The 26,481-nt window shown below is 45.2% G+C and overlaps 1 protein-coding gene across 1 annotated transcript in view; it reads left to right on the top strand.

Annotated features, from left to right (window-relative positions):
* The window catches only part of spock2 (SPARC (osteonectin), cwcv and kazal like domains proteoglycan 2), a 51,912-nt gene that overhangs the window by 2,146 nt on the left and 23,285 nt on the right, over positions 1 to 26,481 (top strand). The window contains exon 2 of the mRNA XM_083658345.1: positions 22,206 to 22,251. Coding sequence (XP_083514471.1) covers positions 22,206 to 22,251 — 46 coding nt within the window. The remainder of the gene's footprint in view (positions 1 to 22,205; positions 22,252 to 26,481) is intronic.

The following is a 26,481-nucleotide window of genomic DNA, read 5'->3' as shown; positions in this document are numbered from 1 at the left end:
GCTTAACATTTCACTCGGACCATAATGTAAAAAAAAGAAAGTGTTTTTTCAATGTGTTTTTTTTAAGTTTTGGTCTGAGTGAAATGTTCTATGGTCTCTGATTCTAAATATAGCTGAACCGTTTGGTTTGATCAAGTAAAACTATTTTTATAAGCATTTTACGAAATGTCTATGGGGAAATAAATTGTGGAAGAAAATCTCTGGTACAGTGCTGAAGCAGGAAGTGACGTTCACTTTGCCTCTCTATTAAGTGGCTCACACCGCTCACAAACCCCACCTGTCAAGTGTCAATAAAATAAAATAAATTAAAAACTGTATAGTAACATTATCTGCAAACTCTCTCGCTCTCTCTCTCTCTTTCTCACACATACACACACACACACACACACACACACACATACACAAACAGACACGCGCGCGCATACGCACACATCCCACACACTGCTGGAATATGTGGAGCATAACAGCCCCCCCGCCCCCTGCTGTTTCACTATAGAAACAAGATATAAACAGGTGATGAAAGCAGGATAACCATGTCACTTATTTCCCTTTTTTCTTCCAGTGTAAGATCAAAGCTGGCAAACACAAACACTTCCTACATTTACATAATATATGGATCTCTTTCATGGTCATTATTCCCAGAGGTGATTTGCTTTATGAGTGCGCCAGCGTGTGTGTGTGTGTGTGTGTGTGTGTGGGTGTGTGTGTGTGTGTGCATGTGTGCGTGCGTGCGTGCGTTTGTGTGTGTGTGTGTGTGTGTGTGTGCATGTGTGCGTGCGTTTGTGTGTGTGTGTGTGTGTGTGTGTGTGTGTGCGCGTGCGTGCATCCGTGCGTGTGTGTGTGTGTGTGCGTGCATCACATGTGACATGCACGTGTGTTTGTGAGTGAGTGTGTGTGTGTGTTTGTGTGTGTGTGTGTGTGTGTGTGTGTGTGTGAGTGTGTGTGTGTGTGTCACACGTGTGTCACACGTGCACGTGTGTGTGTTTGTGAGTGTGTGTGTGTGTGTGTGTGTCACACGTGACGTGCACGTGTGTGTGTTTGTGAGTGAGTGTGTGTGTGCGTCACACGTGTCGTGCACGTGTGTGTGTTTGTGAGTGTGTGTGAGGGCAGAGTGGTGGTGATGATGACAGGAGGAACATCAGAGAAGAGGACCACACACCCTCCCAGGGGATCTGCGACAGAAAGTGCTTTGATTCCAGCTTGCTGCCGTAGCAACAGACAGCAGAGTGTGTGTTGTGGTGTTTTCACAGGGAGTTTGATGACTCTATCCCCGTCACAGTCCTGCTATGGAGCGAGGGAAGAGGCGGAAACATGGCTTGTTAGTTACGCTTTAATCATTCAAACTGTGGCGCCTTCTTCTTCGGTGAAGCGCCATTTTCTGCAACCGCCACCGATGATTATCTTGATTATTCTCAGCAACAACTACACAATGTTTGCTTGAGTGATCCTGATATTTGCACATGCATTAGGCGCCCTCTCCTTCTTAGAGTAAATAGCATTTGTGCTCAAGACTGCTGGCTCCATCTGTACTCAACTAGGCATCTCGCACGCTCGATTCCTAGGCTCGCCCGCCCTGCAGCTCGCAAAGCTGGCCCTGCAGCTCACATACGCAGCTCGCCCGCTATGTGGGCTCGCCCGCCCTGCAGCTCGCAAAGCTGGCCCTGCAGCTCACATACGCAGCTCGCCCGCTATGTGGGCTCGCCCGCCCTGCAGCTCGCAAAGCTGGCCCTGCAGCTCACATACGCAGCTCGGCCGCCCTGCAGCTCACATACGCAGCTCGGCCGCTGCGCGGCCTCGCCCTGCCTGCTCCTTGATGGCATACTTCGGGGATGCTGGATCACCTGTCCTGGAGCTGGCAACATACATGGCTGTCCATGGCTGAAGACGGGGGTCTGAAGCCACAGTCCCACTTCTTTTAGTGTCTGCCCCTGGGACTTGATTTTGCTCTTATGACATCACTGATGACATCATCAGTGGGGCTCTTATGACATCACTGATGACATCATCAGTGGGACTCTTATGAGATCACTGATGATGTCACCCTGCTTTTATGACATCACTGATGACATCACAACAACCTCTTATGACATCACTGATGATGTCACAATTTATGACATCACTGATGACATCATCACTGGGACTTTGTGTGTGTGTGTGTGTGTGTGTGTGTGTGCGCGTGTGTGTGCGTGCGTGCGTGCGTGTGTGTCTGTCTGTCTCTCGTGACACCTGGAGACTTCAGCAAGGCGTTTGATGGCAATTTAGTGTTTGCGCACGTGTGTGTGTGTGTGTGTGTGTGTGTGAGAGAGAGAATGAATTTATGACATCACTGATGATGTCATCAGAGTGGGACAGACAGACAAACAAACAAACAGACAAACAGACAGAGCCCTAGCTCCCTTTTATAGATAAAAATATATAGACAGATAGATAGATAGATAGATAGATAGATAGCTAGATACTGTAGATAGATAGATGATAGATAGATAGATAGACAGATAGATAGATAGATAGATAGATAGATAGATAGATAGATAGATAGATAGATAGATAGATGATAGATAGATAGATATATAGATAGATAGATAGATAGATAGATAGATAAACAAACCTTTAATTGGTGTTGTTTCATGCTTTGATGATCAAAACTGAAATGAGCACACCGGCTGTGTTCCTGGGAATGCTTTTGGTTGCTGTATAAAGGACTGAGCCATGACACAGATACACAGATTCAAATGTTGACTCGCACAGTTCCTTTGAGAGCAGAATGTTTGAATATTCATTCAACACTGCAAAGCAATAATCAAAGCTACACAACATGAAAGAGGAAGTCTTTCCTTCTGCCTTTTGCACACGCACACGCACGCACACACACACACACACACACACACACACACACACACACACACACACACACACACAATATAGGCTACAGACCATATACGGTAAATGTTTAATCTTTCATCTCTTCCCATACTAAATATAAAATCTAGGATGTGGCAGCGATGTGCTTGTATCAGGATAAGAAGAGGCTCTGGATTTAGATTCCACACTTCGCTTCAATTCAATCTATTTGACAGGAAGACGAGGCGATTAGATGTAACAGTTACAGTCGACAAATACTAGAACAGAATCAATTCAATCCTTTAATCTGACAGGTTTCATTCCACTAATGCACCAAATCCACAATAAAAGATTGAACAACTGGGGAAAGTGCAATAATGATGACTGAACAGAGTATTGTTATTTTAAACCAAAGGCTAATTAGCTTAACGAGATCATTGATGTTATTGGCTCCATGTGAGAAATCAATGAACTTACAACATGGATGCATTGGATAATATTCATTGTTGTTGTTGTGGTTGTTGTTTGGATGTCGAAGATTAGTGACAGAGGAATATTCATCAATATGGTTTCCAACCTCAAGAGGAAATGGAGTGAGATCGTTTAAAGAGAGAGACATATAAGTAGAAAGGATTGGAGATGAGCTCAAAAAATAGGCCAGAATATCTTTTCTCCATAATTATATAGCTACTGTATCTGTATGTGCACAATCAAATACTGACAATTACACTCAGTCACTCATGGCCATCTTCACTGCGAGTGGAAACTGAACGTCTCAGATCATCCTGGACCTGATAAACCCCAGATACAGATATGAGCAAATACTTCAGAGACACAATTAGAGGGACGATAAGTTGTCAAGAGGGATCATCTTTGCCATTTGAGACAGCGTCTATTTTCAGAAGGAGATGAAATGACTGCAGCATTTGATGCACAGTGGATCCAGTTGGGTCTGTCTACTAAAGCCAGATCAACAGTCAATTCAATGTTTTCCTCCACTTGCTTTGCAAAAGTCATCATAGTATCCATGAAATGGCCGAGCCGTGAAATTGGCCGGATGTTTCGTTTCTGTTGATTCGAGATGAACTGAGATGTGGCTAAATAAATGATTTGCTCGTATTCAACAGAGCTAGGAGGACGCTCACCTGATTGGAGGCTCACTTGGTTATCCTCAGCATCCATCATTCATGTTACCATGACCACAGCAAAAAGGATACAGCGTTTATTTTTGTTCATTAACGAGTTTCTCTCTTCTTTTTTGACCAAGTTTTTTTTCTCTCTCTCCCATTTTCTCCTAAAATTGTACTTGGCCAGTTCCCCTGCTGATCTGGTCGTTGCTCCACCCACTCTGCCGATCTGGGGAGAGAGCCGTAGATTAGCACAATGCTGCTTCCTCCAATACATGTGCAGTCGCCGACTGCTTCCTTTCACCTGACAGCGAGGAGTTTAACCTGCAGGACCACGCTGTTCCCCCCAGTTCCCCTCCCCCCCGAACAGGCGCCCTGAGGAGACACTAGTGCCAGGACACATACCCCACTGGCTTCCCACCCACAGACACGACCAATTGTGTCTGTAGGAGCATCTGACCAAGCCGGAAGTACCGCTGCCGGGAATCGAACCTGGGTCTCCGTGGTTGTAGTAGGCGAGTTTTTTTTTTTTTACCTCTACACTACCCAGATGCCCCATTTTCGCTCATTAACAAGTTCCTCTCCTTTGCTCTGCATACTGTTTGTTTGCTGGTTTAAACCTTCATCTTTCTACCTCCGAGCAACAGTCTGTACCAAATCCTGCTGCACCTGTTCTTCCTCCACTTCATCTATAATGAAGAGAAAATGCTCTGTGCCGGGCCGGGCCAGCACACAAACATCAAACCCGGATCCCCAGTCAACACCGGGCTGATTAAATATGCAGAACGATGGAAGCACAGGTTCAGACCATTCTTATTATAAAAGGTGACTTCACGTGGGGTTTTTGGACCATCAAAGGACATTCGATGTAAAGGCTATGGAGGTTCGCTGAGCCCACGAGCCGGCGCCGCTCAACCCACTCACCTATCCTGAACCGGGCCTCGTGTGCTCCTCTCGGCTCGCTGGGATTTCAGCATTCTGTGTCGGCGCTGCTCCCGTCAGTGGCCTTGCTTTATCGCCTCACAATATAGCATATGCAACATAATTGTGGATAATGGCGTTTGTAGCACTGGAGCCAAATACTCCATTAAAGACGATCCGATCCGGGCGATGATGACTAAATTATTATGGCCAGACGCTGCCCTCCGCCTGGCTCTCCCATCGCCCCGGCAGCTTGTCTATCGCTTCCATAAACGCTCTCTCTCTCTCGGATGTGATAATAGACTGTCTGCTACTGATTCACTAATGTTATGAACGATGATAACAGCTTATCAGACCTCCATTAGTCATGCCTTATTTGGAAATGGGATCTTTCCTTATCGCGCGGCTCATTGGGAAGGTCTCTGTGTTGCGAGCGGAGGTCCCGGGCGGAGTCACACTGGGGGGGGGGGGGGGGGGGGGGGGGGGGGGTGCAGTCTTAGATGGAGCACATCTAGATCAACTCGGATAGTTCTGGGGGAGATGTTTGGTTGTTCCGGGTTTGGGCTGGACTCTGAAGATGCTCGGTTCTTCCCGGGTTTGGGCTGGACTCTGAAGATGCTCGGTTCTTCTGGGTTTGGTTGGACTCTGAAGATGCTTGGTTCTTCTGGGTTTGGTTGGACTCTGAAGATGCTTGGTTCTTCTGGGTTTGGTTGGACTCTGAAGATGCTTGGTTCTTCTGGGTTTGGTTGGACTCTGAAGATGCTCGGTTCTTCCCGGGTTTGGGCTGGACTCTGAAGATGCTCGGTTCTTCCCGGGTTTGGGCTGGACTCTGAAGATGCTTGGTTCTTCTGGGTTTGGTTGGACTCTGTAGCGCTGTATGGTGCCTTGGCTGGCTACCAGAGGCCTAGGTGGGATGTAATTGACTAGAAAGAGAAACAGCCTTTCATCATTGCCTGCTGGCACAGCTACAGCTGCCTCCCACTTCCAGCACAACAGCTGAAGGGCACAGGCGCCGCAGAGACACACACAGGCAGGGTGTTTTTGAACTGTAAACAGTAATACAGTAAGTATCACATTTCCTGCTGGATACAACTGTTTAGGAAACTGTCTGTAGGCTATAAATGCATCTCTGTCCGGAACACGTTTGTGTGTCGCTACTAGTTACAGGAAGAGACGGAAATGTCAAAGCGTTGTCTCGTCCCCACAGTTTTCACCTTATAGATGCCAGAGTTCCCTCTATAGCCTGGTAAAGAATCCTGATCGCCTGAACTCACGTTCTGTAGTATCATTCTGCAGATCAGTCTGGCCCCTGAGCCAATCGGGGACCTGCCTCGTAGTTGACAACATAACCGGCCAATCAGGGACGCCGCTGGGCAAAACAGTATGGCGTCTCCCGAAGTAACGAGAGGTAACGTTAATGTTAGTAGAGCCAACACAGCCGTAAAGTGCATTCATTGCAGAAATAGATTCAATAACAGCAATTAAGCAAGAATGAGAGAGAGTATGTACCTGTGGGGTTTCTCGGCAGAAAATACGTTTTCGCCGATCTTCCGAGTGGATTTTGGGGTTGTATTTGACAACGGTGATTGGCTGAAGGAGTTGTCTGTGCTCCGCCTCCCACCCACTGAAATCGATTTTTGACGGCGTCGGGAGTCCAGACAGATCTGACAGAACCAAACGGAATGTGAGATCAGGTGATCAGGATGGTTTACCAGGCTAAGAGAATTCCCCCACATGCCCACAATCAGCCGTTGGACATTTCACATGCATGACTTGTCTGAGGGACCTGCTTCTTCTGCGTTGGTGCACCTGGGAGTCGCTGTGCCAAATAGGATGCTCACTGCAGAGGGCAAGTGACATCCAGGAAGGCTTCTCTAATGAGCTCTCTGCCAGCATCCTCCTCGACTTCTTTCTCCCACAGTATATACTATATACATATACTGTGCATATATATACATGCATATATATATATATATATATATATATATATATATATACATGCATATAAGTGGGCTAAGTACTGTACTGTACTGTATGTATGTATATATATATATACATATATATATATATATATAGGGGTGCACAGATCGATCGGCACGCAATCTGTGTCGGCCAATTTTGACCTCAAATATGCGATCGGCTTATTGCTGATATTTCTTTATATATATATATATATATATATATATATATATATTTATTTTTTTTAATAAAAAAAAAAGCCCTATCACTAATCAGGATTTCCAACCGAAATAACGTTTCCAAACTTTTTTTAAGGAGTTTATATATCGGTGATCGGTAATCAGTGATCGGTCGATGATCGGTTGGGCAGATATTTCCCATAGGCGATTGGCAATCGGTGATCGGTGGCAAAAAACGTGATCGGTGCACATATATATATATATGTCACAATAACATTCCCAAAGCGCTTTTTCTCAGAAGTGTATATTGTACTAGCGTTATGTTCTTATGATGAGACTAAATGCAAAAGCCGATCATGAAACTCAGCGCTTCGGTTTTCATTTGCTATTTCATAATGAACTCTTATTTGACAATGCACTGTGCTTCTTAAATGATGACGACGCTGCGTGTGGCTATTTGATTGAAGGCTGCTGTTGAAACAATAGCAGGCCCAATGAATCACACAGCCAATTTCCCCTCTTACACTATCAATAACACTAAGTGGCAGTTGCCGTTGCCGTACCTAAATGCCACACTAACACTATGTGCTATGTGCCGTTTCCTTAGTTTGGCCTTAGACACAGTGAGTCACAGCTGATCTGAAATCAATCACTCTCATATGAGGCAGGTCGCTCGAGGAAGCAGAGGTCTTCAATCTGAGCTTTTTTTCACCAAATGAGATCTGCGACTGTGCAGCCTGAATCTGATTAGAATTGACAAAAACACACTTCAAAACAACACAAAGATCAGCCTGTGATGTACTGGCAGAACTTACACACACACACACACACACACACACACGCACACACACACACACGCACGCACGCACACACACACACACACACACACACACACACACACACACACACAGGTATAGCCGCATAACCTGAGGCTGCCAGATGGTTTGTCTGCGAGCTCACTCGGGAAATCTAAAAGTACTTGGCAGGTATGGACGAACCATCTGTCTATCACCGTCTATCACAGGCTCACTTCTCACTGGCGTCACACACCTAAAGCCCGCCCCTAGTAGCTGCCTCATCGGATGCTGATTGGCCAAACCAATAGATTGGCGCGTGGCAAGATGGATTCGTCATGTGATCAGGAGCTCGCACGGAGCCAGCTGCCGCGCAAGGTTAATATCTCTCTCTCTCTCCTTCTCACCATGCAGGCTCAGACTCAACTCAGATGTTAAGGACACAAGGCATAACACACGACTAAAAGTGCTACTCATTTATTTGAAACATATGGTGCATTCCTTTATAACTGGGAACTGGTAATCTTACGACTCCAAACGTCATGAGCTGGGGCGGTGACGTCACCAGAGCTGGTATTTCCCATTCCAAACTCGTAGGAGCCTCAGCAGCCCCGACCTCAAAAATCCAAGATGGCTGCGCCGCGCAACAACAGTAGTTATAATCATAGTAAAATGCTGTTTATTAGCACTTGTGTCTTGTTTGTGTCTCATTAAATCAGCTGTACACACACAGCACTGCCTAACTTCTATCTGTGTGGACATGTTGCTGCAGTGTTTGTATGCGCAAAATGCAGCGAAATGCCATGTTTTCAACTGTTATTGCTAACAAAAGCTAGCCTAGCTAGCGACTAGATCTGACAAGATAAAAGAAAAACCCACAAGAATCAAATCACATAAAGAGTCACATCACATCAGTCTATTTTGAAAGAATTTGAGCAGGATTGAAAGTGAGTACGCTCCGTGACTGTAGTGACAGCCAGTCTGCTGCTCCCATCAGACAAGACGTCTCTGTGTCCACCGCTGTTGCTGATGTGGTTGTGGACTCTCTTATGATTGAATTACATTGTTTTAGTCCGCCCTGTCCCAAGTCGTTGGCTGATTCGTGTCCTTCTCGTCGTAGCGCCATGCTAAATCCACTCCATTGATTTTCCACGCTTGTACTACACGTGGATGTTTTTCAGCCGAGCTGGGTGTTTTCAGTGAAGTGTGAAGCTTCTTGCTGTTTGTAGCAGATTCTCCTGTGAGTTACACACAGTGTTCTTATTCCCTGCAGGGGCCTCACACAGGCACAAAGCCTCATGTTATTTATAGTGTGAATAGCAGGGCTGGCATGAGTGCACAGACACTTCCTGGACTACCTGTGATTTTTATAGCTGTGTCTTGCTTCTGTCTCTCTGTCTGTCTGTCCGTCTGTCCGTTTGTGTGTGTGTGTGTGTGTGTGTGTGTGTGTGTGTGTGTGTGTGTGTGTGTGTGTGTGTGCGTGCATGCGTGCGTGCTCGCAATAGGGCTGTCCTCAAATTGATTTTTTCAAACTCGAATATTCTATTGAGGTTTTCCACGAATATTCGAATGTCTGCTGTGATGTCATCATGACAAAAAACAAATCCACAAAAAATGTACCGGATTCACTGGAATACATAGTCTTTCTCGTTTTTTTTATTTTTATTAATATAACTGCAGTGGAAATTGCAGACGAATTACCAATAAACTATTCTCACGGGGGCCATTTTGTGTCGAAGAGGCAGGGTAAACACAGGTGCAAGCAAAACACTAATGAGTGTTTCCAACTTCCATGATTGGAATTTGGAAACCCTCATTAGTGTTTTGCTTGCACCTGTGTTTATTCTGCCATTTCGACTCAAAATGGCCCCCGTGAAAACGGTCTATTGCACTACTAGACAGTGACTTAAGTGTTGCATTACCGCCACCTACTGCATTGTTATATGATTGATTGATTGGTTGTTTATATTAAAGCTACATAGTAATCCTTATAATGCCTTATAGTCAATGGATTAATTCCTTATATATCCATGAATGAATTGGCCTGTGGGACATGCGGAGTGATTATTATTTTGGGTTAGGTTCAATCTAGGAAAAAAATATATCGAATATCGAATATTAATTTTCAAATTCGAATGCCAGCATTATGAACGAATATTCAAATATCCGAATAGTCGAGGACAGCCCTAGCTCGCAAAAACAAGAACGTTTTAAGAACTCAATATTCACATGCCCACAGCACACGATGAATTTGATGCAAAACTCTGTAACTGTACTCTGACTTTCTTCCATTCCTACCTGTGACGATATAGCGGGGGAAATGGAAGAAGCAATTCAGTGCAAAGTGCTTCCAACCAGCTTTTGTATTTATCGCTTTTGTCTCCCCCTTCCTGTCACAGTATGCCTGACGTAATTAATTTGACATGCCTTTTCACTCTATCACTGTTTCTGAATGAGCACGGAAATGAGCAGATTTCCTGACAATGCGTAATATCGCCGGCAGTCACGCCTGACACCTTTCAATGGAGACATAAATGAATAACCTGCGTGTAATATGACACAGATTGCTTGTTTCTGGGTAAACAAAGAGAGGTGTAATATTTCCATTCTTCCCTCATGCAAAGTCAGTCTATTCAAAGGTAGAAATTGAAAGCGTGCCGCTCGTTGAAGCATACAAAAAAATACACATTTAGATATATAGGTCAGTCCCCTTAGAGGATGTTGTGTTGTTTGATGTCTCTCTTCTTTCCTGTCTTCCTCCTGGCTGTCACTTCCCTCCTTCTGTCCATCTATCTGAGTCAGTCAGACGTCGCCCAGAGGTACCGACTGCCTGTCCTCTTACTGCACGAGAGCAGCGCTTGACGACTCCTTCCCATCAGAGAGGCAGACTAGACTAGTGGTGATGCTGCAGCGTTTGATGGTCTGCTGCTGCTCTGCATCTCCACTCAGACTCCTGCTGAGTGTTTGCACACTTGCAGGAATCAACAGGCGTGCTGCTCACACCTTCCAGTCCAGTGTGCATGGAGACCAGAGGCAGATAGGACCTTCTAGTCCAGTGTGCATGGAGACCAGAGGCAGATAGGACCTTCTAGACCAGTGTGCATGGAGACCAGAGGCAGATAGGACCTTCTAGACCAGTGTGCATGGAGACCAGAGGCAGATAGGACCTTCTAGTCCAGTGTGCATGGAGACCAGAGGCAGATAGGACCTTCTAGTCCAGTGTGCATGGAGACCAGAGGCAGATAGGACCTTCCAGTCCAGTGTGCATGGAGACCAGAGGCAGATAGGACCTTCCAGTCCAGTATGCATGGAGACCAGAGGCAGATAGGACCTTCTAGTCCAGTGTGCATGGAGACCAGAGGCAGATAGGACCTTCTAGTCCAGTGTGCATGGAGACCAGAGGCAGATAGGACCTTCTAGTCCAGTGTGCATGGAGACCAGAGGCAGATAGGACCTTCCAGTCCAGTGTGCATGGAGACCAGAGGCAGATAGGACCTTCCAGTCCAGTGTGCATGGAGACCAGAGGCAGATAGGACCTTCTAGTCAAGTGTGCATGGAGACCAGAGGCAGATAGGACCTTCTAGTCCAGTGTGCATTGAGACCAGAGGCAGATAGGACCTTCTAGTCCAGTGTGCATTGAGACCAGAGGCAGATAGGACCTTCTAGTCCAGTGTGCATTGAGACCAGAGGCAGATAGGACCTTCTAGTCCAGTGTGCATTGAGACCAGAGGCAGATAGGACATTCTAGTCCAGTGTGCATTGAGACCAGAGGCAGATAGGACCTTCTAGTCCAGTGTAGATAGGATGAGGATGTGTGTGATGTGTTCTGAGACAGCTCTGGCTCTCCAGGTGGGAGATGATAATAATGTTATGCTTCCACTGCTGAACACAACCTTAAGGCCCTATCACATCTTTCTTTCTTTCTTTCTTTCTTTCTTTCTTTCTTTCTTTCTTTCTTTCTTTCTGTTCTGTTCTGTGTGTGTGTGTGTGTGTGTGTGTGTGTGTGTGTGTGTGTGTGTGTGTGTGTGTGTGTGTGTGTGTGTGTCTGTGTGTGTGTGTGTGTGTGTGTGTGTGTGTGTGTGTCTGTGTGTGTGTGTGTGTGTGTGTGTGTGTGTGTGTGTGTGTGTGTGTGTGTGTCTGTGTGTGTGTGTGTGTGTGTGTGTGTGTGTGTGTGTGTGTGTGTGTGTGTGTGTGTGCGCATGCGCATGAGCGCGCAACACAACTCAATGATTGTAAAACACAGTTGAGTTCAGTTCATTATGCATAACAGTGTTTCACATTGTAGGAATGAATACATGAACATTTTCTTATCGAGAAAAAATACATTTCATAAATTAAATAGGGCAATCACCATATCACTTACTGTAAATCATATATTTTCACTCAGCTGAAGGTGAAGATGCATCAAAGTCTTAAGTCTCAGAGCTCAAGGTCGACGTCTTAAGTGCAGACTTTCAACTGAACGTGTTTTTAGTGTCTATATTGATCTTTTTAGTGTGTTGTTGCTGGCTGATCAGCTCATCTTTCACTTCAGACTCTCCGTCTGTGTGAGACTTTAATGTACGAGTCGTCTGTGAGGCGGGTTCTTGTATTTGCCTAAGGACCTTTCACAGTCGATGGATTCGACTGGGCAGAAGACGAAGGGGGACTTCACAAACCTTTGAACCATTTTAAATTAGTCTTGGACCCCTTGGAGGTTGAGAGCGCTTCATTTGACAGACAGTGGGCTCCTCCATGAGGCCTGGAGGGGGATTAACCAGCAGCTTCTGTGCAGGGCAGCTCTCTGTCTCACTCACTCTTCATGGCAGGTGCCTGTCGGATCAAACAGCCTGCTGTCACAGCACAGGAGGCACCTTGACATCGACACTCCGTTATTAGGAGGAGGTCTTGAAGAAGGCTGACCTGACCTAGACCTTCAGTAACCATGATGGATTATCTACTACTGCTTGCACATCACTGAGGTTCAAAACCGGGAACAACACAGAACTTCTTGAGTTTGAGTTTGAGTTTAACTTTATTGTCCCAAAGGGAAATTTGTCTTAGGCATTTGTACAGCAGCAATAGGGCAATGACAAACGTAACAGACAGTACAGTACATCTGAAGACAAACGGCGTGTAAACAAGAGGACAACATAGTACATGATACAGCCTGGGCTACGAGTTAACAACTCTACCTACCCAAATATTGCACTTCAGTATTCAAATTCAAATATTGCACTTCAAGTATTGCACAATTCCAAACCCGCATATCAAACCAAAACCATCATAAAACCATGGTTACTTAAAACAAAAACATTAAAACCACAGTAAAGGGTAAAAGAAATAAAAAGATAAAATGATAAGAGAAATAAAATGAAATAAAATGAATATAAAACTAACTAAGGCAAGATAAATATCACATGACCAGACAGGCTGCAGGGACAGCCGAGCTCAGAGTGAGCTACCATGTATGCCACACCGATACCATCAGAGATTTCTCGGATCATCCGGCTCTTTAAGGAGGGTTCCAGAATCACCGAGCTCTGTCCTCTCACGACCAGGAAACGTTAATCCAGAGGTTTCTTGCCACAGACTTTGGTCAGGACCATCTCCCTGGATCTTGAAGACCTTGGGTGTAGCTGCCTTACAGTGTTTGACAATCTATCTGCATTTAGAACCAGTTTTGAGGTTCTCTTGAATAAATAAAGCCTTAACATGAAGCCTGAAAAACAGACTGTGTTTCAAAAATATCAGGGTTGGCAGTAAGGCATAGGAAGGTATCATCTGCATAATTAAGCAGCCTAGAGTGCAAAACTGGTTCCAAAATGTTAAGGAATTCACAACTAGAGACCAGCTTGCTATAGGATCACACCAGCTGCGACGGCCACAACTTAAAACGAATGTGGACCACCAGGGGTGTAAAGTGGGGGGCCAATGTGCGGGAGGAGGGAGGGGGGGGGGGTCATTTTGATGTCAACTACACACCTGTAAAGTTTCGTGACTGCATCTTGCACGGTTTTGACACTATCGTCTTCGCAAAATCTGTCCACAGACAGACAGGCAGACAGACAGACAGACAGAGAGACAGACAGAATATAAACACATGCCAAAGTACTCAAAACTGCTTCTGTTCTAGTTCCCGCTCAATAGGTGTCGCTGAGACCACATTTTGCCATGATGACACACACACACACACACACACACACACACACACACACACACACACACACACACACACACACACACACACACACACACACACACACACACACACACCCACACACACAGAGGCTGGTAATGAATTAAATTAAAACCAGTTTTGTGTGTTATGACAAAAAACTGTATTTTCAGTGTATGATCCACAGCGACAATTCAAAATCGGCAATTGCCTTGTGTAGATCACAAACCAATGAGCCACTGGTTTTTTGTTCTTCATCGAAATCAAGTTACATCTCAAATCATTGTTCCCTATGAAAGAGTCCAGTCTGTCTAATAGGAAATGTCTGGATGAAACTAGTTTAACTTTACAGCACACGAGTTCCCTGCCACAGAAAAACTGTCACACAGGAAAATTGAATAGAAGGATATTTTTTTCTGCCTGTGCTGAAATTGGTTATTGTTTATTGACCGTGGCTCTGTGCTGTTGTGAGTGGGCTTATGAGCGAGACAATCCACAGAAGGCCGATATGAAAAAGTATAATTGTGAGCATTAAAGGTCAGGTACAAACCTTCATCCGTCACATGAGCCTGTGACACACAGGAGGGTCATCGCTGTCCTGTGTTGCTATCGAGACAGCGATGCACTCCGCTGGCAAAGATGAGCCAAGCCCCTCTGGGGATAAGCACACATCGAACACAGAGTGTATCTGACAGCTGACATTTACTCAGAAATACCTGTCAGTCACAGACGCAACCTCCCCTCCCACACTACACATTCATCGACCCCGAGCACGAGCAGACATGTACGTTTACACACAGAGACACGGATCTCTGTGACATCTGGGTTCCTCCCGAGTTGAACCCAATGTACAGCCGGGGGACACGCTCGACGGACCTGAGCCTCATCACAGATGCGAGGGCTTGTGATTGTCAGTCAGTATTTGTGCAGTGCGGCAGGAGGGCGAGCGGGCCGCCATGTTGGATTCCCCCCGCTCTGTTTAACACATGGAGGGATCTTTCTAATGTTATCGGATGGATCACAGAGCAGAGCCGTTTCAAACCTGCTGCTTACTTTCTGTAATTTATCTGAAAATGAAATGAACACAACCTAAAAAACACATGCCTTCACCATGACCTGAATTTGAAAACATGAGTTGAGGCAAATAAAACAACTTAGTTAAGGTTAGAGAAATGGTTTGGTCATGGTTAAGTATAAGAAAAACATTTAATAATATCATAGCGTACAGTTGAAATCCTAGGTTGAACCCGCTGGGAATTGAACCCCATCGTTGAAGGCAAACGTATCCGCCACTGTTTGCCAGACCCAGGGGGTCGGCCTACAGGAGGCTTTGTCTTTCGGTCGGTCTGTCTGTCCCTCTTTTCCTCCCCAGCCATTCAGGAACGCTTCAGATTTCAACCACCAGGGGCAACAGAGCAGGTCTGGACTTGCTACCATTTGAACCAGCAGTGAATGGGGACACTAACAAACATTGAATTACCTTTAATTCAACTGGTTTAAACATGTGCCGTGTAACTGTACAGGATCTGTACTTGTTGTAATTGTGGTGCCTAGTTTGGTTCATTATTGGCCATTAGATCATATTAGATCATACTTATTTATTTATGGAATAGTTAAAAGAAAGACATGTCTAAATGTGGTCATTAACTACAGTACATTAGAGGGCAATAGAAGGCCCACAACACCTGAAGGTAATTTGTATAAATATCACCTACAGCCAACTGATTAATGAGATGGCAATCAATAGTATGACAGCAATTGATCATATTTACACAACCATAAACCCACAACACACTTGTAACATTCATGAGTTGAAAATGTTTTAGCCACTCAAATTGCATTGGGAAGCTGCGTTGGGCAGGTCAGGTGAGCAAGTAAAATCAATGAGGGTCTAATCAACAAGGGACAGGTGAATGTAATCAGACTGGAAGGTTTGCTGGTCTAGCCTATACACAAATCTACAACCAAATACCCCTATACACCCCCACCATGCTGTATTCCCATTTAATTCCAACAAAATGTTAATACGGCCTAAAATGATTTATACTTTTAACTTATAAAGTGGTTTGTTGTAGGTGTGTTGGTCTCAAAAACATGTAGATCAAAGGTGGAGGGAGAATTGTACACTACATAAACTGGAAGGAGAAACTCCATAGACAAGAGTCTGTAGAAAAGGTTCTCATTTATTCTACATGCTCAAATAAACAAAGTGCTGTCTGTGTAAAGAAAATTTTTGTGAAGCAACCAACCAAGACAGCGAGTTATAGAGCTAAATGGAGTTAATTGCATTGGCCAGGTGCACCCTGTTTGGAAGAATGGAGTTTGAAGATTGATGGGGTGAATTCATTAACCAACCAACACGTTTTATGCAACCAACATCTCTAATTGTCTTTGTACAGCACTGTTCAGTGCTTAATTGGTAAATGAAGAGGTTCTAAATGTGCGCATTACATAATAATTGATTGATTGAATAAGTTGATAATTTCAAATAGGTGCCAGTCCCAATCTCAGAGGTAGGGGAACATGTTCCCCACAAATTAAGACCTGGTGTTGTTGCACTGGTGCAATTTATTTGAGCATGTAGAAATGAGAAGTCTCTGTCTAAAGAGTCTCTCCTTCCAGTTCATGTAGTGTACAATTCTCCCTCCACCTTTGATCTACATATTTTTGAGACCACTGCACCTACAACAAACCACTTTATAAGGACAAAGGCGCAATGGACTTAATTTGCTTCACAAAAATGCAACTCTGGCACCACAGCTGTTATGAATCCACTAATTAGACGAGAAGGTAAAAGGCCCATTCTACAAGACTGCCACCACCTCCTCTTCCATTTGTCACCAGTGGTAGTGGGTGTGTCTTTCTGGAGGTGTGGGTGTGTCACCGGAGCACCTGTGCCTATTTAAGAATCAATTTGTTTGTGAGTCAGGTTGCCCATATTTCGGTTGAGTGAGTGAGTACAGAGTACTAAATTACTGCAGCAAAAATGCATGCAAAAAAACTAAAACATGTCTTTCTCTAAGCTTCGTGATGTCAGAGTCGCCCTTAAGTTTGCCAATAATACTGGCTCTGCTGGTGAGCGCAGTCTTTGCTTTGTGAATAGTCCTGTCCAGCCTAATGCCTAATGGCTTTGTCAGCTACCAAGGAGTACTTCCTTCAGCTGGATGATTCTGATCTGTTTAATTTAGGCCTCTACGGCAGCCAGGAGAGTCCAGAAGTTAACATAAGTTTTATTTATACAGTAACATGGCTTTTTTGTAGTTGATTGCATTAAATTCATTTAAAACTTATTGCTGTTGTCCGCTGGATTACTTTTAGGCGATTTTGTTGTTCTACATAACTTATTTCAGAGGTTTATTACTACACAAGCAGCATAGTAAATTACCTAAACTTATGAAATGCTGGATTCAAAGCCCTTCTGCCCATATTCTGTGCACTGACTGACGAGGGACAGGTGAATGTAATCAGACTGGAAGGTTTGCTGGTCTAGCCTATACACAAATCTACAACCAAATACCCCTATACACAAAATGCTACACACACACAAAATGCCTAAAATGATTTATACTTTTAACTTATAAAGTGGTTTGTAGGTGTGTTGCCTACTAGGAATTTGTTCCTTCTGGGTCTGGCAGAACCAGGGCCTGTATTTATCAAGCGTCTCAGAGTGCCATTTTAGTCCCAAGTGCTGAGAATTTGTGAAATTTAGTCCTACTCTCACACTTAAGAATAAAAGCTTTTTATCAACCTTCTTAAGACTAGGAAACACTCCTACTCCCCCAGCTATTTAGGAGTCCTCAGGAGGTGTCCTAAGTGGTTAGGAGTTGCCAGCAGGGCAATGTTGACCAGTGGTGTAGTCTACCTTTTTTCAGAGGGTATACTGACTCTGACTGACATTTCCCACGGATATTGTCGCGTTTTTCTTTCATGGCTTGACAGAAAAAGTATGCCTTCACACGCCTAGTTGGCTTGAAAATAGAACTCACGTAAAAATCGGCGCAGCTCAGGCGAGGCGTGGGTACACGGAAGGTTCACGTTGAGGCGTCCCGTGTACACAGCCTCATTGACTAAAAAGGACGCCTATTTAAAAGCGTGGGTAAAGGCAAGGCTTGGGTGCTGTGTGTGAACGTAGGGTAACACACAGAGCGCACAGGGTGAATTTTATAAATGGAAATTGAAAACGATACATATCATAGCGCATTTCCCAGTGCGCATATGCAAATCTGAGTCATTTCGCAGTGTGTATACGGCGTATACCTGCGTATCACGTAGACGACACCACTGATGTTGACATCATGGCATTCAGGAGACAGAGACGTGCGCGAATCTTCTCCACTAAGCACAGCGTGTCATCCTCCCTCCAATTCGGCTTTCTTTTGGATTCCATGTTTGCTCATCATACAGCCTATAGAACCTGGCTATATAGGGTAGTCAATTGACAGCACACCAGTTTCGAGTCAGTTGTGGGATTAGGTAAATTGGGTGGATTAGGAAAGATTTAGCCTATTCTTGAGTGATTTTCAATGTAGGCTATCTTGTATTATTTTGTTGATAATTTCTTCTGAAATTATTGGTGAATATATGCTACACTCCCATTGTGCATTTCACTGTTGAATCATCTCTATTTAGGATATTTCGTGCATAAGGGATTCCATTCAGCGATTGGCCATTCCTGTGTACTTGGAATTGCGTCATCAACATTTCCCTTTACGGCACACACACCTGTCACCACACACACACACACACACACACACACACACCTGTCGTAAATCAGCTCTGAGATTGACACTTAGGATTCAGTCCTACACCTCGCTGAAAGAGGGAGTGAGATGCATAATAACTGACTTTTAAGTGCAGCTTTTAGCTGGGAATTTTTTTGCTCATAAGTGTACTCTTAGCAGTGTTCTTAGGAGTAATTCTAGGAAGCTTGATAAATACGGGCCCAGGTCTCCTGGTCTTGTTTATTTCAATGTCACACTACATGAGTCCCAACTGACAGGGGGAAAAACGTGATGCAGGCACGAAAAGATACTTGTAAATTAAAATACATTAGTTTGAAAGTCGTGCTGAGTGTCAATTTAGTTTTGAACTTGTGTCCATGTAGACAAATCTATTCACCTTATGTAGCCCCGCCCACTTGACCCATTGTATCACGACTCCCTGTTTAAAACACAGGCTGTTTCACCTGCTCAAACTAGTCTGACTCACCTGGTCAAACCTAGTTTAACTCACATTATGAGTCAGACTAGGTTTATGAGGCACAGGAAGTGTAAATACGATCGGAACTTCCGATTGTATTTACACTTCCTGTTAGTTTCTCAAGCCAGACGGTCTCTTCTGCCTAAAGTGAATAGATTACAATTGTTGTGTGACTATTTCACAAACTTGCCGTGAGAGGTTGTGTAAGTACTTCAGTGTAAAACTGATGGTCTTACAGAGTACTTTCTTATACAAGTGTCGGTTCGTGGCATATTTTCTCAAGCGATGCAATTCTGTTGCTGTGTAGCAGATCTGTCACTACGCTCTGCTGCTTTTCACGTCCACTTTCTACATACCCTCAAATATATTTCCCCCAAATACATTTTCTGTAAGCCCCATTCTCTCTCACCAAACCATTGATCTGCAGTCGTGTCTGAGCAGCGGGGACGCTTTCCTCATCGCTCTTGGCAGAAACACAAATACAGAGATAGGGCCGCGTGCTAAATAATGCAGGAGTGAAACATCGATAAAGGAGACATGAGAGGCGTCAGATTAACGGCCCGGTCGTAAACTCTTCAGGATCTCGGGCCCGGGCTAATGTGACTCCATCAGGACCCGACAAGGTTAAACTGCATCGCAGATCATCATTCACAAAAGAGACTAACTGGAATGGCTGTCGTAGACGCAGCCCGGTTGACTGTAAGTGAGTGACTTTGTTGTCACCGAGGAGGAGGAGGAGGGGGGGGGGGGTGATGTGGTGTGGGGGGAGGAGAGATTGGTTGAGAGAAATGAGCTGGCATGGCACCACAGCGGGGCAGAGATGAGCAGATCAGCAGTGGTGCATCTTGGGAGATCTGAATGGCTGAGTGGAGACCTTGCCCCGATGATGATGACAATATTTACCTCTGTGAAGTAGACGTGCGAGAGTCAAAGAGAGGAGGTACCACTCTGCCTCCTTATTTCAGGTGCCGCGGTGTCTGACTTTATCACCGTCCGGGCAGCTTTTTGGCACACCCTTCCACTACAGTAAAATGTTTACGGTGATGTGTGTTTTGTAGAGTACCAGTATGTCATTATCACTAAGGGGGCACATTGTAAATATCCTTTTAGACACAGCAGTACCTACCTACACCAGTAGGCTATGCTTTACTTCTGTCTGCTGTGGGATTCCCCTCATATCGGGATCTTTTTTCTTTTCTTTTTTTATCAGGTTTTTCCAGATTTTTCTCCCATTTTCTCCCCAATCGTACTTGCCAATTCCCTCATCTGTCCCAGTCGCTGCTCCGCCTCCTCTGCCGCGGTCTGGGGAGAGTTGTAGAATAGCACATGCCTCCTCCGATACATGTGCAGTCACCAGCCCCTTCTTTTCACCTGACAGCGAGGAGATCTACCGTCAGGACGTAGCGCGTTGGAGGATCACGCTATTCCCCCCAGTTCCCCTCCCAACCGACCAGAAGAACCGCTAATTCGGCTTCCCACACGAAGACACGGCCAATTGCGCCTGTATGGACGCCCGCCCAAGCCGGAGGTAACACGGGGGCTCGAACCTGTGACCCTCATGTTGGTAGACAGGAAATCCTAAACGTATCCAAGTATGCATTTATGAATTTGTGGTTTCTCTTGTGTATGTTTTCAGTTTCAGTATTAAGTCTAGTTACTAACTCCCATGTCTCCCACTGCAGGAAAATCAACATTCCGTTTTGTTTTATGTAATTCGCTGAATGCTGCTGAAAGGTCTTTTGTGAGGTTGTCTTACAAGAAGTGATGCTAAAAGTTGCCGAGGAGGATTTGGAATGTTAATGAATGCAGCTTAATAGCCTGTATCTAAAATGACTGTTCTTCTTCACTAACGTGGGCTCCCTCTCTCCCCTCTGCTGTCGCTTCACCAGGAGGTAGAGGTTAGTGTCTCTGTGTGAGGCTCTCTTCCAGCTGCTTCTCTGTCACGCCTTTCATTCATCATCACCACTCACCTCCTCCTGTTTGTGTCCCCCATCTCTCCAACCCAACCGCCAGAGTAAAGTGTAGACATCCCATCTCTCCAACCCAACCGCCAGAGTAAAGTGTAGACATCGTACCTTTCTGGAATCCATGGAAATGTAGGCTACAATATCAACAGTCATTTGAAACGAAACGTCGGCAAAACACATTTCTAAAACGTGACGTTTTACGTCGACAATCTCAACGTACATTTGGAACAAAAAGCAGGTTATTTTGAAAACCTCACCTGCCTTTCCAACATTTACTCAAATAAAACAACTTGGTTAAAATTAGGGTTATAACCAGAAGTGAATCGCTCAGAATCAAACATGCGCTCTGAGACGAGAACGCTACAGGACCCCCAATCCCACCCCTAGACCCTAGGTGTCAGCGATGTACTTCAATAGTCTGTGACGTGTGTGTGTAACGTTAATATTCACGTATCTACAAACGTGACATGCAATGCATTCTGGTTCAGCAATGTTCATGGTCTACATTTGCGAGGATTCCAGAAACGTACAACGCTTACATTTTGATGACTGGTTCTGATCTCTTTGCTTCTCGATCTTCTTTTTTCAGCATCTCCTACAACGTGCCAGTTTTGATTACGATTCATGTTCTAACTAAGTGTGGGGGGAAAGGACACCATATGGTTCACATGGGCATTGTGCTCAGGCTCATTTCCATAGACGTATAGACACAGCAGCACATGCCCATCTGTCTCCATTGTGACTCACTGAACTAATGATCATGCTGCACGCTTAACGTACACATTATAATCATTGTGCAATCATCTGCACACTCATTCACTTCTCCTCTACGAAGATGACAGAGTACCCATATCTTTAAACTGATCTAACACACTATATAATGACAGAGTACCCATATCTTTAAACGGATCTAACACACTATATAATGACAGAGTACCCATATCTTTAAACGGATCTAACACACTATATATGCACTTCAGCCTCCAGTATGACGATGGAGTTAAATGGCACCTGGTTCACTGGACTGAATAAACTGTCCTCTTCTCTCTCTGTTTCTGCAGGATGACTATGTCCGTACCTGGGATGAAAATCAAGGTTCAAACGAAAGTAAGTCTGTATTTTCTGCTTTCCAACTTGTATCAGATCTACCGTTTCATTCAAGTCATCTCGTCTCCCTCTCAGAGTGTGCTTGTGTTCCTCTTATGCAGGAACATAAGTTATGTACATATTAGTTATGTAGGCTCATATAGATGCTTTCAACTCGACAACATAAACATTCTAAATTGCCCCCAGCTTACTTCCTGTTTCAGTGCTTGCTAGTACAATAACTGACTAGGTTAGGTTCCAAACTGTTCCCTATAGCAACACACTTCCGTGAAAACCGTCTATAGGTCTACTAAGAAATACTTTCTTTGTTGTGACTGCCCGAGGGGGGGGGGGGCACGCAAGGAAACATGATTGATTTGAAACGGTGTCTCATTAGCCTATAGCATCACTGTGCTGTGCAGCAGACCTTCATCGCTTCATTGTGTTCGTCACTGACAGCGCCGTGGCTAAGCTACTCTCTGTTTGTATTCAGGGGGTCAGCCGCCACTGTGCTGTCCACACTCGCTTGTGGTTTCTCAGTGAAAAGGTCGAAAGATGTTAGCATCTGCTTGAGTGCATTTGATCGTCTGCCTCGATCTCCTGGGAGGCTCCTCTTCACTTTGGCTGTGACCATTCCACTCTCCTCTCCTCTCCTCTCCTCTCCTCTCCTCTCCTCTCCTCTCCTCTCCTCTCCTCTCCTCTCCTCTCCTGTCCTCTCCTCTCCTCTCCTCTCCTCTCCTCTCCTCTCCTCTCCACTCCTCTCCTCTCCCCTCCTCTCCTCTCCTCTCCTCTCCTCTCCTCTCCTCTCCTCTCCACTCCTCTCCTCTCCTCTCCTCTCCTCTCCACTCCACTCCTCTCCTCTCCTCTCCTCTCCTCTCCTCTCCTCTCCTCTCCTCTCCTCTCTCCTCCCTCTCCTCTCCTCTCCTCTCCTCTCCTCTCCTCTCCACTCCTCTCCTCTCCCCTCCTCTCCTCTCCTCTCCTCTCCTCTCCTCTCCTCTCCTCTCCTCTCCTCTCCACTCCACTCCTCTCCTCTCCTCTCCTCTCCTCTCCACTCCTCTCCTCTCTCCTCCCTCTCCTCTCCTCTCCTCTCCTCTCCTCCCCTCTCCTCTCCTCTCCTCTCCTCTCCTCTCCCCTCCTCTCCACTCCTCTCCTCTCCTCTCCTCTCCACTCCTCTCCTCTCCTCTCCTCTCCTCTCCTCTCCTCTCCTCTCCACTCCTCTCCTCTCCTCTCCTCTCCTCTCCGTGGCATCTGAGCAGCAGCTGTCTCTGTGGAAGACCTCCTCAGTGACTCCAGCCTTATTGAGCCTCGGGCAGATGAAGTCATGACACACGGAGTCGTCTCCTCGACCAATTATCACTTGATTTGCGGCTTAAATGAAGTGGTCTGATTGGTGGAGTCCATTAGCGGCACATCCCACGGCTTAATGAAGGTCTAATTAGTGCTTTCAGTGAAAGGCCATAGAGGGGTAAAAGCAGGAGAAAAGAGGTGAGACGGGGGTGGGCGATAATATGGTTTGATTTAGTGTAAAGTGTCTGACATCGACATTATTCCCGCCAGCTCTAAAGCCATTTGGTGATGAGGACATTGTGGGCTAGGGGGAGAGCAACTTGAATGAGATAGGATGGTGGTTAGTTATTTTTCAATACCAGCACTGCTGGTATTGAAACTGTTGCAAATGAGTATTGTATCCGTTTGAAATGTTTAGTATTGATACTTATCGATATTATCGATACCTGTTGCAAATGAGTATTGTATCCGTTTCAAATGTTCAGTATTGATACTTTTCGACACTATCGATACTTTTGAACAACCCTACTGTAAGACAATTTATAGTGTGCACAAAGAAATGAATGATATTTAAAACCAACCAAACATGAGTCGTGTTGACTTGCGAGCGCCATCTGCCTCCACTGATCTGCCTTCCTTTATGACCTAATGAAGCGAAGGAGGGAGGAGAAGAGGAGGAGAAGAAGAGGAGATGTGTCCCTCTGAGACATCATCACTAAATCAATGTGATGTCTTCACTCCTGAGCTGAGAGGATCAGGCACCTACAGCCTGCAGGCTTCATCTCCGACCACGGTGCTCACGCCATACTGCAGGCTTTTTCCTCCCCACACACACACACACACACACACACACACACACACACACACACACACACACACACACACACACACACACACACACACACACACACACACACACACACACACACACACACACACACACACACACAGGCTCAAGGCAAGTTAAAGTCTCACATTTGTATGTTGAAATGTCCGTCTGAAACTCGGGGCGCTGCGAAAACACATTCCTCCATAATTTCCGACAATGACTGATATATTTGTGTTCAGGATAACCCTGACGACACACCAACCCCAAAGTCAAATGTACGCACGTCAGTAAGCATGATCGCTCCCATCGATCATACCGTGGTGCCTAGTCGCCCCCCGAAGGCCCAAACTGTCGCACGGAGGAAGACAGAGCTTTTGAACTGTCAACACTCTAACACACACACACACACACACACACACACACACACACACCCGCACACACACACCACAGTGGGAACTGCTGTTAGAGCGAAGTGGAGATTAGCATGCAAGGCGCTGCAGTGGCTTGACTCCACTCCAGCCAGCCCTCTGAAGTGAGAGAGAGGTCACGCTCATTTGCCATCAATTTCTACGGTCAATTTGTCAATGCAACCCTAACCCTAACCCTAACCCCCTGCTCTGTGATCTAATCAACCAGCTCTATAGATAAACACTGATGGGGAACAGTTGTAATTTGCCCATGCAAGCACACACACACACACACACGCACGCACACACACACACACACACACACACACACACACACACACACACGCACGCACGCACGCACGCACACACACACACACACACACACACACACACACACACAGGCACGCATGCACAAACACATGCACAAACACATGCACAAACACATGCACAAACACATGCACAAACACATGCAAATTGTTTGCGTTCACCACCCACAAAAGACTGGATCCTTTCATTCATAGCAGCTTGCCTTGGTTTTTCAGCAGCTTATCTCCAGCACAGAGGCCAGGTGATTGGTGAATGGACAGACATTTGTGTGTATCTCCACCACCAGTGTTGGGCAAGTTACTTTCAAAATGTAATATACTACATATTACTAGTTACTCTCAGTTGAAAGTAATATGTTACTTTACAGTATTACTTTCTGTGTAGAGTAACTCGTTACTATTACACTACTTTTGCATTACTTTTACCAAAACAACAGCAGCAGCAGAATGACATCGCCAACCCGGAACCATCCCGAAAAATAATTTCAACCGCCTTGAAGTCAGTGTAAACAATACAAAATTCTAAATGTTATTCTTTTCCTTTGTTATTGTCATCTATAGTGGTTATTTGCATAAAACAATTAGAAAACATTTGATTAGGAAATGATTGTATCTTTTTTAAATATGTGCTTTGATTTAATAAAATGTATCTCAATTTGTAACTTGAGTTACTTGAGAAAGTAACTGGTATAATATTACTGAAATCCTATAAGTAATAAGTTATATTACTGAGTTACTGCTAAAAGTAATATTTTACATGTAATATGTTACTTTTGTAATGAGTTACCCCCAACACTGTTAACCACAGAGGCCAGGTGATTGGTGAATGGACAGTGTGTATCTCCAGCACAGAGGCCAGGTGATTGGTGAATGGACAGACACTGTGTGTGGAAAAATCAATGGCTTTAAATCAATGGCAAACTCTAAGGAGATAGGAAAAGACGCTGACTCTGCAGTCCACACGGTCTAGAGACCTATGGACCAATGACCCAATACCCTCCAGAGGGATTAAACTCCTCTGGAGGGTATTGACAGTTGGTCCACACAGACACAGACACACACACAGACACACACACACACACACACACACACACACACACACACACACACACACGTGCGCAAACACTAAATTGCCATCAAACGCCTTGCAGAAGTCTCCAGGTGGATGTCGGCCCACCACCTCAAACTCAATCTCACCAAGGTTGAGCTGCTCTCTTTTCCTGCAAATTGCCCGTCTTCTGCAAGACCTCTCCATCATTATCGACAAGAACCTCCGTGTCTCCTGCCCAGACGGCCAAAGACCTTTAGTGTGACTTCACAAGAAGCCTGGTGTGAGGCCCAGCACACTGCAATATCCATCAAACCACAGCCTTCCTCACCAGGGGACTCTGCCCACTCCAGC

This window comes from Poromitra crassiceps, assembly GCF_964638095.1.
Source record: "Poromitra crassiceps genome assembly, chromosome: 22".
Classification (NCBI taxonomy): domain Eukaryota; kingdom Metazoa; phylum Chordata; class Actinopteri; order Beryciformes; family Melamphaidae; genus Poromitra; species Poromitra crassiceps.
The sequence above is the reverse complement of the archived record's forward strand: the minus strand, read 5'-3'. Positions and strand labels throughout refer to the sequence as shown.